The sequence below is a fragment of the Thamnophis elegans genome, chromosome 5, assembly GCF_009769535.1.
Source record: "Thamnophis elegans isolate rThaEle1 chromosome 5, rThaEle1.pri, whole genome shotgun sequence".
In the NCBI taxonomy this organism is placed as follows: Eukaryota; Metazoa; Chordata; class Lepidosauria; order Squamata; family Colubridae; genus Thamnophis; species Thamnophis elegans.
Genome location: NC_045545.1, coordinates 63,240,043 through 63,253,067, shown reverse-complemented (window position 1 = coordinate 63,253,067; position 13,025 = coordinate 63,240,043). Strand labels below are relative to the sequence as shown.

Sequence of the window (13,025 nt, the reverse complement as noted above, 5' to 3'; positions counted from 1 at the left end):
GGAAGGGCTCAAATCTCTTATTTATTAGGTTTTCTTTTTAAAAAACTATTTGTTTATTGATTGATTCCTGAACTCCTGAATACTTAGCTAGGGGAATATGTATGTATGTATGTACAGTATATCTATGTATGTATGTATGTAATATTCAGAACAAGACTAAAACAAAACAAGAACAAAAGGGAGCTCCACAATCACCCTGCCATGAGTTCCAAGAGAACAACCAGGTGTAAAGTAGTCTTCTGAATGTCCTAAGGCTAGGCCATACCAATTACTTGGAAGAAGAGGACAGGAATTTCAGGAGAGCAGAAATGCTTGTTACATCCTGCAAGATGGCATTGTTTAATTAATGGGCAGATGAACCCCAGAGTGCATGGACTCACCCAGCTGAATAAAACTCAAATAATCAAAAACAATTTTTGCAAAAACATATTTATAGATAAGTCACTTCATTCACACCCTGGTCAGTGTCTCATTGCACTTCTACCATCGGGCAGAAGACATCAAAGTATAGCCAGTCGAACAAATAAGTTTAAAGGTAGTTTCTATCCTTGGGGTGTCAGACTTTTAAATACAACTACAATGAGTCCATGCACACGCTAGTGTTTTTTCTCTTTCTTTTTTTTGTTTCTGCTATAATTTTGCACCAGTGAGGTTAAAACCAATTTTGTTGTACTTAAGTACAATGACAATAAAGATTATACTTATATACTTATACTTCATAAATGCAAAAAAGTTAAAACTCTTGATATACAATATTAAATCATTTTTATGGTAGGGTCTATAACTCTGAGAACAAATCTTTAAAATTTGGGATAGAGTAAATTTGCCCAGCTATGTGATTTAGCAGCGATGCCTGTTATAGCAGCAGTCCCCAACTTTTCTGACTGCATGGATCAGCAGCAGCAGCAGTGGCGGCAGGGAGTAGGGATAATTTTGTATGTGCAACCTAGATCAGTGTTTTTCAACCACTGTGCCGCGGCACACTAGTGTGCCGTGACATAGTGTAAGGTGTGCCGTGGGAAAAACACCCACCGGGTGTTTTTGCCTCGGGACATCTCTGTATCCCGAAAGTTGCTTTCGGGACACAGGGATGCCTCTATTAAGTCCCTGCGGCCCCGCGTTTACTTTAAAAACGCGGGGACCGGGGAGGTAGCGCACACAGGGACGTCACTGACGTCCCATGCATGCGCCCATAGCGGTGGGTCTAACTGGCTGGCCCCGAAAGCTCCTTCCTGTCTTCTCGCCCCGCTGGCTCTCTCCTCCACGCCGGCCAACTACCGTGTGGCTCGGGCGGGGCGTGCGGTGCGCCTGGGATGCTGCTCTGCCCCGCGAGCGCCTCTGGGGCTGGAGACCCCCCCACCCGCCATCACCGCCCACCTGCTCGCTCCCGCTGCCGCGCTGTACGTGAGCCCGCGCTGGGTCCGACCGGCCGCCCTCCTGGACAGCCGGAGCTGCGGGGGAGACATTTCGTGCGGCGCATTCCGTTCGGGGCCGGTGGCAGGTTTCGAGCGCCACCTCGCCGCAAGCCTCGACAGAACAGTATGCCCCGAATTGGAGCAAAAGGGGCGGCGCGCGACCTGATGTCCCGCTTGACGGGCAGCGACCCTGGAGCCGCGCCAACTGAGGCAAACTGATGTGGGGACCAGGAGCCCACAGCCCGCCTGCCCTCCGCTGGGGCACAGGGGCCCTCTCGCTGGCTTCAAGCCGAAGATGCCCAGCCCGGCCGACGGCTCCAGGGAATAAACGAAGGACCACTACCAGGGCCAAAGCGCCCCTCTTGTCCTCAAACGTCCAAGGGGACTGCAGTCCCGCGGGGCCAGGGTCCGCCAGGAGCCCTGCGCGGCTGAGAAAGGAGTCTCGTCCGCCGCCTGGCTCAGCCCAACCCGCCCCTTCCAACGGCCCGACCCAAAGAAAGGGAGGGAAGCGGGCTGGGGGGGGGTAGAGGCTGACCACTGGCAGTGTGGGTAGCGGAAGAGAGATCCCCGTTTGGACAAAGGAGGTCCTCACCTTCGCTCTCCAAGACTGCCCCGGGCAGCCACCTGCCCGTCACCAATGCTCCCTTCCCTGGAGGAGGGGAACCCAGAGGCAGCCCGGGCTGCCAGGGGCTTTCTCAGGATGGGACAAAGGTGCCGCTCCCTGTCCCTGATTGGAGTGATCAGCTTCGTGGATGTTACTTTGGCCCTTCCTGCAGCCCCTTCAACCTTCACTGGGCAGGGAAAGATCCTTCCAAGCTGACCGGGCAGGGGACCCTCCCCTCCCCCCCCACTGCTTGGGTCCTCCTTTCTGTCTTCTAGGGCCTTGAATTACTTTATATATAGTCAATATAGGCACAGAGTTAATTTTTTTTAACATTTTCTAATGGTGGTGTGCCTCGTGATTTTTTCATGAAAAAAGTGTGCCTTTGCACAAAAAAGGTTGAAAAACACTGACCTAGATCCTGCAAATGAAGTTTTGCGAGCTCGCCAGCCACTTGTGCGGACTGGTTCCCAATGGGTCACCGCCTGGTATCATTCTCTGACCAGAGGTTGAGGACTACTGGGTTAGAAAGCTACAAAACATTTATGTCACACTTTATTTTGGTTAGGGATGATATCCATAGGAGTTTTGTTCTTGAGAATCTGGATTAAAGAAGGCCTACAGATTGTTTAATTTTCAGAATGTACCCCTTATTTTCTACACTGAGTATTTATTAGAATATTGGTTTCTTAGGCTATAAACATGAAAGAACTTAAAGAGCAAGTAAATTAAATTATTGCTACCACTTCAGTCCTAGTCCCTACTGCTCAGCTGTTTTAACATGCATATTCATGAACAAGACTTATTTGTTGCCTGAGGAAGAGAGTCAAAGTGGCATCTAGGGATGAGTCCTTGCAAATAAGCATGAATAGTTCAAGCTACAATTGGACAGCTTAGTCAAAGTTTAAAAGGTGAAACTTTATTCAGGTTCCGGTTGTCATCTTTTCCAATGTGAATGAACATTATTTCACGGATGTTTATAACAGTCTCTAATCTATGATCAATTCAATGATTTTTAAAAAAATCTACACCAGTTTATATTTAAGCATGACCTAAACAGCTAGTACTATACTCTCAATTATTTAGACATAATTTATATAGACAGTTTTATTCACAGTTTGATAACATTTTTGCACAGGAAGCTTCAGGGAAGTGTGAAATCTTCCCAGATAATAATATGCATGTTAATCCAGGTGGTCCAGTTTGCATCAGATGTTGAAAGATTGGATTGTGCCAACTTCCCTGGCTGAAACCCCATTCCAGAACAAGGTCAGACAAAGGCAGCAAACAGAAGCAGGAATGATCTGATAACTACAAGAGAACCAGCGAAAGATTTATGGAACAATAATCTTTATTATTACTTTTTCTGTATAAAAGTACCATGTTAAGGAGATGTTATTCAAGCTAGTCCTCTCACCATCACATGTTATGTTTATGGAGGACAAATTCTGTAGCAAAATATTTATAGACAGTTGCCCAATTGTCCTTGGACTATTTATTTATTTATTATTTATTTAAATCCTTGGGGAAAAAACTTAGAAAACAAAATAGGTTTGTAGAGTTGGGATCTGTGAGTGAAGGAAAGGTTGAATTCTTAACCAAATTGTTTTGTATTGTTGTCTGTTTCTGTTGCCTTCCCTTTTGTATTGTTCCCCCCCACCCCTTGATTTTGTTAGCTGCCCTGAGTCCCTTGGAAATAGGGCGGCATACAAGTTGAATAAAACCTAAACCTAAACCTAAATGGGTTTGTTTGATATTTTATTCTGAACTATCCATGAATTGTTAAAAGTTATTTCGACTATCTCCCGCCCACCCCTATGTTAGCTATGGTTGCATATGTCTGTTTAAATTTCGAAACACAATGTTTATAGCAATAGCTAAGTGAACTACAAATTACTGGTACAGCTTTCCCCAGGGCATAAATGCAGTCAGTTATGGGCAATTCTTTATCTACTGAATTTCTGTCTGACCTAGAGCCCCTAAGTAGCGTTGTGTGATGCAGCTGAACCAGTTGCCTATTATCTGAGAGAAATTGCTCTATGCACTTTGAGCACACAGATGCCCTAGTCAATCAGGAATGACCATCTTTGATGGCTTCCAAGCTGCCATATGTTTGATAAACTATCACTTCCTGTTCCTTTTAAACTGTTAAAGCAAAACAATATGTTATCAATGTTGCCCTTGCCTAATCAGTGTTGGCATTTCTATCAATAGAATTAGAGGCTTACTCACTCCTCATCCTCCGTCTCCCAACTTCTACCCACTATGTGATTAGAGAGAGGGAAATAAAATTAATCTAGAATGACCCCCATTTTTACAGGGATATTTACAGACTTCATCTTTATGCCAACAGTTGGACAAAAGAGTTAAACCTCCATTAATTTTTAACCTTATTGGAATAATACAGCTCAACAGAAGAATCCCCATTAATACACCCAAGACATTTTTTGTGATGATTCTGTATAATTCAAATTTGATTCACTAATAATAATCAATGTACATAGAGCATATATTTAACTGAACTATTTAAGACTGAATCTTGGTGAGAAATGGTAGTTATTAGTTTCTAAGAGTGGGATACGCACCAATTTGAGAAGCTACCTCTATTTTCATGCAGTCCCCAAATCAAAAGTTGGCTTCATATTACAGCCAAACTGGTGGCCCATGGGCCAGATGCATCATACATAGGCCATGCCCACCCCAGTTATGTCAAGGCAAAAACATTATGATACATCACATGACATCAACATGACATGGCAAATTTGACATCCATGATATAGTACATTAAAGCTAAGTCTGTTTAACCATGTTTTGTTGAATAAGCTTTAATGGCTATTTCCTACAAAATACTTAGCAAAAAACTTTAGCTTATCACTACAACTATGTTAACAGATTACATTAAGCTATAGTTTTAGTCCATAACTAGAAGTTAAACTAAGCAAAACTAATTACAGTTTAGATCTATCCTGTCATCATGCAACTGGCATAATCTACATTATTTGCATCAAGGTGTACTTTTTGCATTGTAGAGGAAATAGACACATGGTATAAAATGATGCAAATGCAATCAGAATCTCATCTATTTCATTCAAAGTCCATTGTATTAAGGTCTGCTAAGTCAAGATTTCACTGTAAAATAAAATTGAATCAGTAAATTTTATTTCCGGTAAAGAAGATAAATTAGTGGACTTTATTGAGCATGTTATATCAGTACATTTCAAAAACATCTGGAACAACATTTTACCACATTTGTTCTTTGTAAATGGTGGGATTATTTCCCTTTTGTTCTGTTTATAAATTGTTTGCTATTTTTTTAAAAAAAATAAAAACAAATCATTACACTGACTCCTGATTTAGAAATATCCTCCCACCCTCAAGAATTCACCATCTGTTGAATGGTTGAACAGAGAGCTGAACATAATGATTGAGAAGTGCAATTCAAACTTGTAGGTTTGGACCCGTGATAGTTTCATTCATACATAAAAAGTGTGCTGTCTAATGTGATCAGATTGTTTTTTCTCTCTCAATATTGTATGTTAAATAGAGACCCATATAACCAAGTAATTAAACCCTTTGATAATTAGCCCTTTTCATACAGGACACATGGGCATGTTTGGAAAGCTTGCCTTTTTAAAGAGAAGCTCAGACATGGGTAGTTATTTGAATGCATCTGGGCTAATCATCTTGGAGTTTAATGTGTAAAACCCAGAAGAGATGAATGAAGCCTTTTAGTGGGATAAACAAACAGACACATTGCTTTTCCTTCCCCCAAGCACCTGCTCCTGTCAGCCTCTCCGAGCTGGAAAGAAGCTTCTTCCTGTTCAGGGTGTTCATGAATTCCTTGTCCCATGTGGAAAGGTTGGCAATAGTTCCTCATCATCTTTCTCCCCTTGCCATTTCTCATTTTTAGATAGAATTTCTCTATATTTTCTGTCTGCATTAGTGATTAAAGTACAATGATAATTATTGCAATATAATCAAACCAGATTAAATTTGGCTTATTAGTTTTGTGTGTGTGTGTTGGCATTTTGAATAATCTTTGCTCCTCCTAGATGATCAGTGGAAATAATGGAAACTAGCTATCCACTTAGCATTGTTTGCCCTACCTTAGTTAGCTAAGTTAGTAAAGGAGTGCTAAGGTCCAATGAATCTATAAATAAAATAGTCTGTAATGGCCTTCCTTAGTGTCATGTCTTCCAGATGTGTTGGACTAACTCCTATAATCCCAACTCATTATAATTTGGCAGCTGGGAATTATTGCAACTGAAATCCAATATTTGTGGAAGAAACACACTGATCCAGAGCACGAGCTCTTTGGCCTGGAACATTCAATGTCTTTGGGAACTTATTCTTTGGACTAATTACTAAGATTTGGCTCATACTGGGTGATTTTAATTAAACTAAGCAGTCATAGTCCAATCTTACCACTTTATCTTTGCTTTTGTTTAGGAAGTAGGATGGAACATCCTGTTTATAGATCAATTTATTATTTTGCAATTGTTAGTTGATAACTCCTTGGTTTTTCTTCCAGTACGTTATTGAGTGGGGAAGATGCATTTGATTATATAGCAGTACTTTTGTGCTAAATGTTGCTAATCATTTATCTTTTCTCTGACTTCCAGTTGGGATGAAAGTAGTTCCATCAGCAGTGGCCTCAGTGATGCCTCAGACAATCTCAGTTCAGAAGAATTCAATGCTAGTTCTTCACTCAATTCCCTGCCTTCCACCCCCACGGCTTCCCGTAGGAACTCTGCCATAGCGGTAGGTAGAACAAAAATTATGGTGCTGCCTGCCTGCCCCGCCCGCCTTTCTTCTTTCTTTCTTTCTTTCTTTCTTTCTTTTCTTTCTTTCTTCTTTTCTTTCTTTCTTTTTTTTTCTTTTTTCTTTTCTTTCTTTTCTTTCTTTCTTTCTTTCTTTCTTTCTAGTCTCTTTCTTTCTTCTCTTCTTCTTACCAACAGTCTGCCTCACAGAGGGGCTTTTGAAACTACTTTTGAAAAGCAACATTGTTGTTGTTCCAAGTGTTCCAAATATCCAATGTTTTCTAATAATTATCCCCTAGCTGTCTTTTAGGTAAAAAACCATATTCCATGAATAAAGTCCTATAAAACCTTTTCATCTTTCAGCTAAAATCATTGTAAATACCTTAAAATCATCATTCAATTATGATATCAGGTAATAATTTTGATGAAGTCAATCTTGAGCTTCTTTAAGTATTAATGCTGTATTGGCCTACATCCAACTATGTGGTATGTTTCCAGTTTGCAAAATATAATTCATTGTATTTTGCAATAATTGTAATGATTCATATTCAAAATGTTATAATAAGAAGCTGGTAAACTGCCTGGTCTTTCCCAATTTGCCCTTTTAATAGCTTCACAAAATTCCTTTTATAGCAATAGCAGTAGACTTATATACCGCTTCATAGGGCTTTCAGCCCTCTCTAAGTGGTTTACAGAGAGTCAGCATATTGCCCCCAACAATCCGGGTCGTCATTATTCCTTATAATAAGGAATTATTATTAATTGTTTCTGTTTTTCCAGTATCTTTGGTAAACTTTGTTTTTTCAAATGTACACCAATCTTTGCCAGCAGAATTTATTCTCCTTTATATAATTGAAGTAGTATTAATTAGCACTAGTGCAAGTTTTGATTATCTGTTGTTCTTACAGTATTTCCATTTCGTAACTTATTATCATTTCTCCTTTTTTATTCTTTTCCTCAGATTATACATTTCCTGGCTTATTTGCAAATTCACTTTTGTTTTACAGAATTCATTGCTCTTTAATTTCTGTTACTGTTAACGTAATGAGCTGCCATTGAAAAAGTTTAATTTGTTGTGAAACAATTTTGGGGGGATTTTTTAAAATTCTTTTGTCATCTGTGCATCTTTTCTTAAAACTTGATTGTATCTAAATCTAACTACAGTTACAGTAGTTGCATTAGAATCATTAAGATTAAGATTAACCATGCATGATGTAGGCCACACTCTGTCTATTCATCTAATTTGTTGTGTTGCCTATTGTGATGGATAAGAATGTAAATCTGGCAAATACTAAATGCTTGCTCTGAATTCTGTCTCTCAATGCACGAGGGGCCTATAGATGCCTTTCAAAACAAGACCTCTGCAGTCCTCTCTTCTTCAAATCAGTGCTTTCAAAGGCTTTAGAGGCTTTGATGGTATAAAGGCTGCAGCTGAGCAGGAAATATGTGCTTCAAATGCAGGCAATCCCCTGGCATGCCCACTGTGAAGAGGATTATTCGGAAATAGGAGCGAGGGCCTATGACTTGTTGCTACCAAGTCGCAAATTTCTGAACCAGACAGATGAGTGTGTAATCTTGGAGAGTATTACAGAAGGAAAGACTGACGTGTCCATTTGACACTGTTTTCCGTCCTTCAGCTACGCACAGATTCTGAGAAACGGTCATTGGCAGAGAGTGGGCTGAATTGGTATGGTGAACCAGAGGAGAAGACCAGAAGAAGATGGATTATGACAGCGGGAGCCTGAAAATGGAGCACAGTTCCTCAAGTGGCGACGGGAACGTTCTGAAAGCTGTGACGAAGCTCCTGCCAAAGGTGGGGAGCTGAAGAAGCCTGTTAGTTTGGGCCCACCAGGATCCTTGAAGAAGGGCAAGACCCCACCGTGGCAGTGACCTCCCCCATTACTCACACAGCCCAGACTCTTAAAGTGGCAGGTGAGATTGTCATTGAAATTATATTGTTAACACTTTTTTTGCTTCCATTTGTCTGCAGAGTCCAAGCAGGAGTGCATGACTATTTCTAGGGCGTTAATAAGGCCAGAAATATTTATTGAATCTACTATTGTTCCTCAGTAACTATCCAGTTATGTCATTTTATTATTATGAGGAACTTTTAAACCAGCTACTTCCAATTTGATGCTCTTCAGATGTTTCAGACTGAGTCAAGCCTCAAATCATCCTCTTTCTCACACACTCCTTTCCGGGGAATCCACCTTCTTACTACATTCTGTAACCCTATCCCTTATTATCTTTTAGGCAGCATGACAACTGAGCATTATGGTCAAAGGATTAGAGCAGTGGAAATCCAAGGGCACCAGAATGAAAAAAGCTATTCTGAGCAAAAACATTACAAATGCAACAATTACTACATCTTAGTATTTTTTTTTCTCATTCAAATGTGTCCAGTTCTCGGAGACTGCCAGTACAATCCTTGCAGTTTTTCATAAGTGATTGCACTGTGTTCTTCCTAAGAAAAGAAAATGGTGACTAGCTGCAGGCCACCCGGCTGGCTTTCTGCCTATGGCAGGACTAAAACTCACAATTTCTCAGTTTCTAGCCTGATGTTTTAACCACTTCACCAACTAAATCAAGTAAATCAAACAAGTAATTGATACTTGTAGACAAACATGGCAACACCTTTCCTTTCTATTACATATGCTCATATCTGAATACACTATATGTTTATAGTATAGACCATGTATGGTTTTTGTAGGAGATAAAAGAGGTAAATTATCAACAAGAATGGTTCATTGGAAAAATCTTACACTCTACCTTTTCTATCTGAGTGCTTTCAAGCTCATATATGATACCCAGAACTCCAAAATGTCAATTTGAGTACATTTATTTATCTTCCATCCAAAGGAAAGGAGCTTAGCAATTAGACTGGACTAGTGTGGCAAACATCTCTATTTTCTTTCTTTTGAGGTAAAAAAAATTACAAATTAATCTAGTCTTTGTTTCTGGTTGAATATTAAGGCTATTATAACCTCATCTCTTCTTTTGTGCCTTGTAGTTAGTAGACCACACGCACAAATAAGAACACACAGCATTTCAAGGCAACAAGTTTCCAATGAGGCAACTAGAGTATATCAGGTTTTTTGATAGGAGCAGCTGGAGCATCGCACAGGCGCTAGTACGCATGCGTGCACTGCACGCGTGCACGAGGACACCGCCGGCCCCGTTCCAACCGAACGGTTGGAACGGGGCGAGAAACCCACCCTGATATTATAGTGTGTGTGTGTATACACATACACACACAAATGTTGTATGTATGTACGTACGTACGTATGTATGTATGTACGTACCTACGTACGTACGTACGTACGTACGTATATGTACTATAAGATGCACCAAAGTATGAGACACACTTAGATTTCCAAGAGGAAAAAAGAAAAAAATAGGTTTTGGCATCCACGCATCCAGTTTCTGCCCTCCCCAACCTCCAGGAGCACTTCGTAGACCTACCAAACCCTCTGTGCGTCCCGTTTTTCCAAAAACGGACCTGTTTTTGGCCTTCCGAACCCCCCCCCCCATATATCCCATTTTTGGCATCCCCACCCCCAGGAACACTCTGCAGGCTTCCCAACCCTTAAAGTATCCCTTTTGCCAAAAACAGGACTGTATTCAGGCTATAAGACACATAGACATTTCCACCCCTTTTTTGGGGGGGGGATTGTGTCTTATAGTCCGAAAAATACAATACGTAATATGTAATAATAAGATTTTTAATAAAATAGAAATAACTTCTTTTTATTATCTAAAGATCTGTGTAAAGGCAGACCTTTTTCGGTATCTCTATTCCAAATATTGTTTCCTGATCATTCCTTCCATCTCTCAGGTAAGCCTGAAGTAAAAGCAACAGACAAAAACAAACTCTTTGTGAAAAATGCTGGCCTGCAGCGCTCATCTTCTGATGCTGGCCGAGATCGGCTTTCAGATGCCAAGAAGCCTCCTCTGGGCTTACACGAACCACCACGGCTGGCTCCTTTGGTTACAACAAAACCCCCTCCTGCGACGGGTACTGCTACAGTGATGCAAGCTGGTGGCTCAGCTACACTTGGCAAGATCCAGAAGAACTCCAGCATCCCTGTGAAACCCGTCAATGGCAGGAAAACCAGTTTAGATGTCTCCAACGCAGGGGAGCCTGGGTTTATGGCGCCAGGAGCCCGTACCAACATCCAGTACGGAGCCTGCCACGCCCTGCCAAATCTAGCTCCATGAGTGTCACTGGTGGACGAAGTGGCCCACGTCCTGTCAGCAGCAACATTGACCCCAGCCTCCTCAGTGCCAAGGGGGGTATTTCTGTTTCACGCCTCAAGGAACCCTCTAAATAGGGGCAAGTCGGAGCTCCACAGGGCCTGTGAATCAGACTGACAGAGAGAAGGAGAAGGCCAAAGCCAAAGCAGTGGCACTAGACTCTGACTCTGTCTCACTCAAGAGCATGGGCTCCCCTGAAAGCACCCCAAAGGCTCCAAGTGGCCACCAGATCCCTGGAAAAGACGCTGAGCTGCCGCCAACACCCCTCAGGTAGGAACAGCGGTTTTGAAAAAAATAAGATGCTTCAGTTCACAATTATTTATGTAAGGGCAATTACATAATTGCAATTAATTATAGCTGTGCAAGCATAATTATACTTGTAAAGGGGATTTCAAATATGAAGACAAGTGAATAATTACTTCCGTTCTTGGATAGACTCTGTAGTTCTGCCAGTTACAATAACTCTTTCCTGTCCCTATTGGAGACAAGGTGAGCTTACTTTTGTTATTTAGTTACTAGGGAGGGGGGGGAGATGTCATTTTGATCAGTGCTTTATTTTGTGTGTGTTTTTTCTAATTCAAGAATACTGTGGGAATAAAATGGTAGAATCTGGAGTGTCATGACTAGAACAAAGTGCCATGACTCAGACAAAATACATATGATAAATACACATAATAAATATGGGCTAGGTGTCATGTCTGTTAGGTGGATCCATAGATTCGGTGATCAATCATTCTAAAGATTGCAAGATCGAATCTGGGTCAGTTTCTAAATTCGAAATATTTCTCATTAGTTATTTTCATGAAATGAGATTAAGGCGTGAAGTGAAATTTAATGGAATGTGGTTGTTTTAATACTTACATAAATGATTTGTATTATGAGTTTGAGGAACTTTGCAGAGTTCCTCAAACTCTGAGGAACTCACAAAACTGAGAAACTATATTTTAATATTCTTGATCAAAACAAAAATTATCAGCAAACTCAATCAGAATCACCATAGGACTAAAAATAATACAATGAGATATAATGATTTTTTCATTTACTAAAATAATTAAATGCATTTATATAGAGAGATAAAAAGAATTTTGGAATTCTGATTACAGTAATATGAGCATTATGGAATACTAAAAAAGTTTTTTTTTTTTTAAGTATAAAATTTAATAATTTATATATCACCAAAAAAGAAACAAGATAAAGTTTTCCTATATCGCATAACAATCTGATATTTTGAACCATTTTGAGAGGTCTAATAATAGCAATAGCAATTATATACTGCTTCACCGTGCTTTACTGCCCTCACTAAGCAGTTTGCAGAGTCAGCATATTTTCCCCAACAATCTGGGTCCTCATTTTACTGACCTCAGAAGGATGGAAGGCTGAGTCAACCTTGAGCCTCATGAGATTCGAACTGCCAAATTGCAGGCAAGCAGCAGGCAGCAGGCAGCAGAGGTAACCTGCAGTACTGCATTCTAACCACTGTGCCACCACAGATCTAATTTCATGCTCTAATAAGCATGAAATACCATTTTCTTATGAATCTCAATTATACATCATAAGTATATATCACATTTTAAGTCCACTGAGTCTCCCTAATAGATTATTCTATTTTTTCATTCCATATAGTTCAAGTACACAACAAATTCTTTCATTTCACTTGTTAGTACCTTGCAAAACAGAATTGTTGCTTTCTGTTCAGGCACTGCATCTCTTAAATTGCAGATTTGACTATTAGAATATCTGGCATACTATTACTTAGTGCATGTTTCAGTTTTATATTGCTAAGCAAATATTGTAGGCAATTAAACTCAAGATGTAATCTCTCAGAATCTTTAAGAGTAGAATACATTTCTGCCTGAAATTCTGGCAAGCTTTTGCCAATTAATGTTAATAGTATTAAGTTAGATGAATCAAAGGCCTGACTGAAAAAGCAGGTTTTCCTGTAATTATATGTTCAGAATTTCTCTAGAGCAGGGATGTCAAACTCACATTATCATG

At 40.3% G+C, this 13,025-nt stretch overlaps 1 protein-coding gene across 1 annotated transcript in view; it reads left to right on the top strand.

Moving 5' to 3' along the window:
• The window catches only part of NAV1 (neuron navigator 1), a 216,730-nt gene that overhangs the window by 157,263 nt on the left and 46,442 nt on the right, over window positions 1–13,025 (top strand). The window contains 8 exon segments of the mRNA XM_032218374.1: window positions 6,639–6,777; window positions 8,414–8,486; window positions 8,489–8,536; window positions 8,539–8,655; window positions 8,658–8,708; window positions 10,612–10,956; window positions 10,959–11,102; window positions 11,105–11,300. Of these exon segments, the coding sequence (XP_032074265.1) occupies window positions 6,639–6,777; window positions 8,414–8,486; window positions 8,489–8,536; window positions 8,539–8,655; window positions 8,658–8,708; window positions 10,612–10,956; window positions 10,959–11,102; window positions 11,105–11,300 (1,113 nt within the window).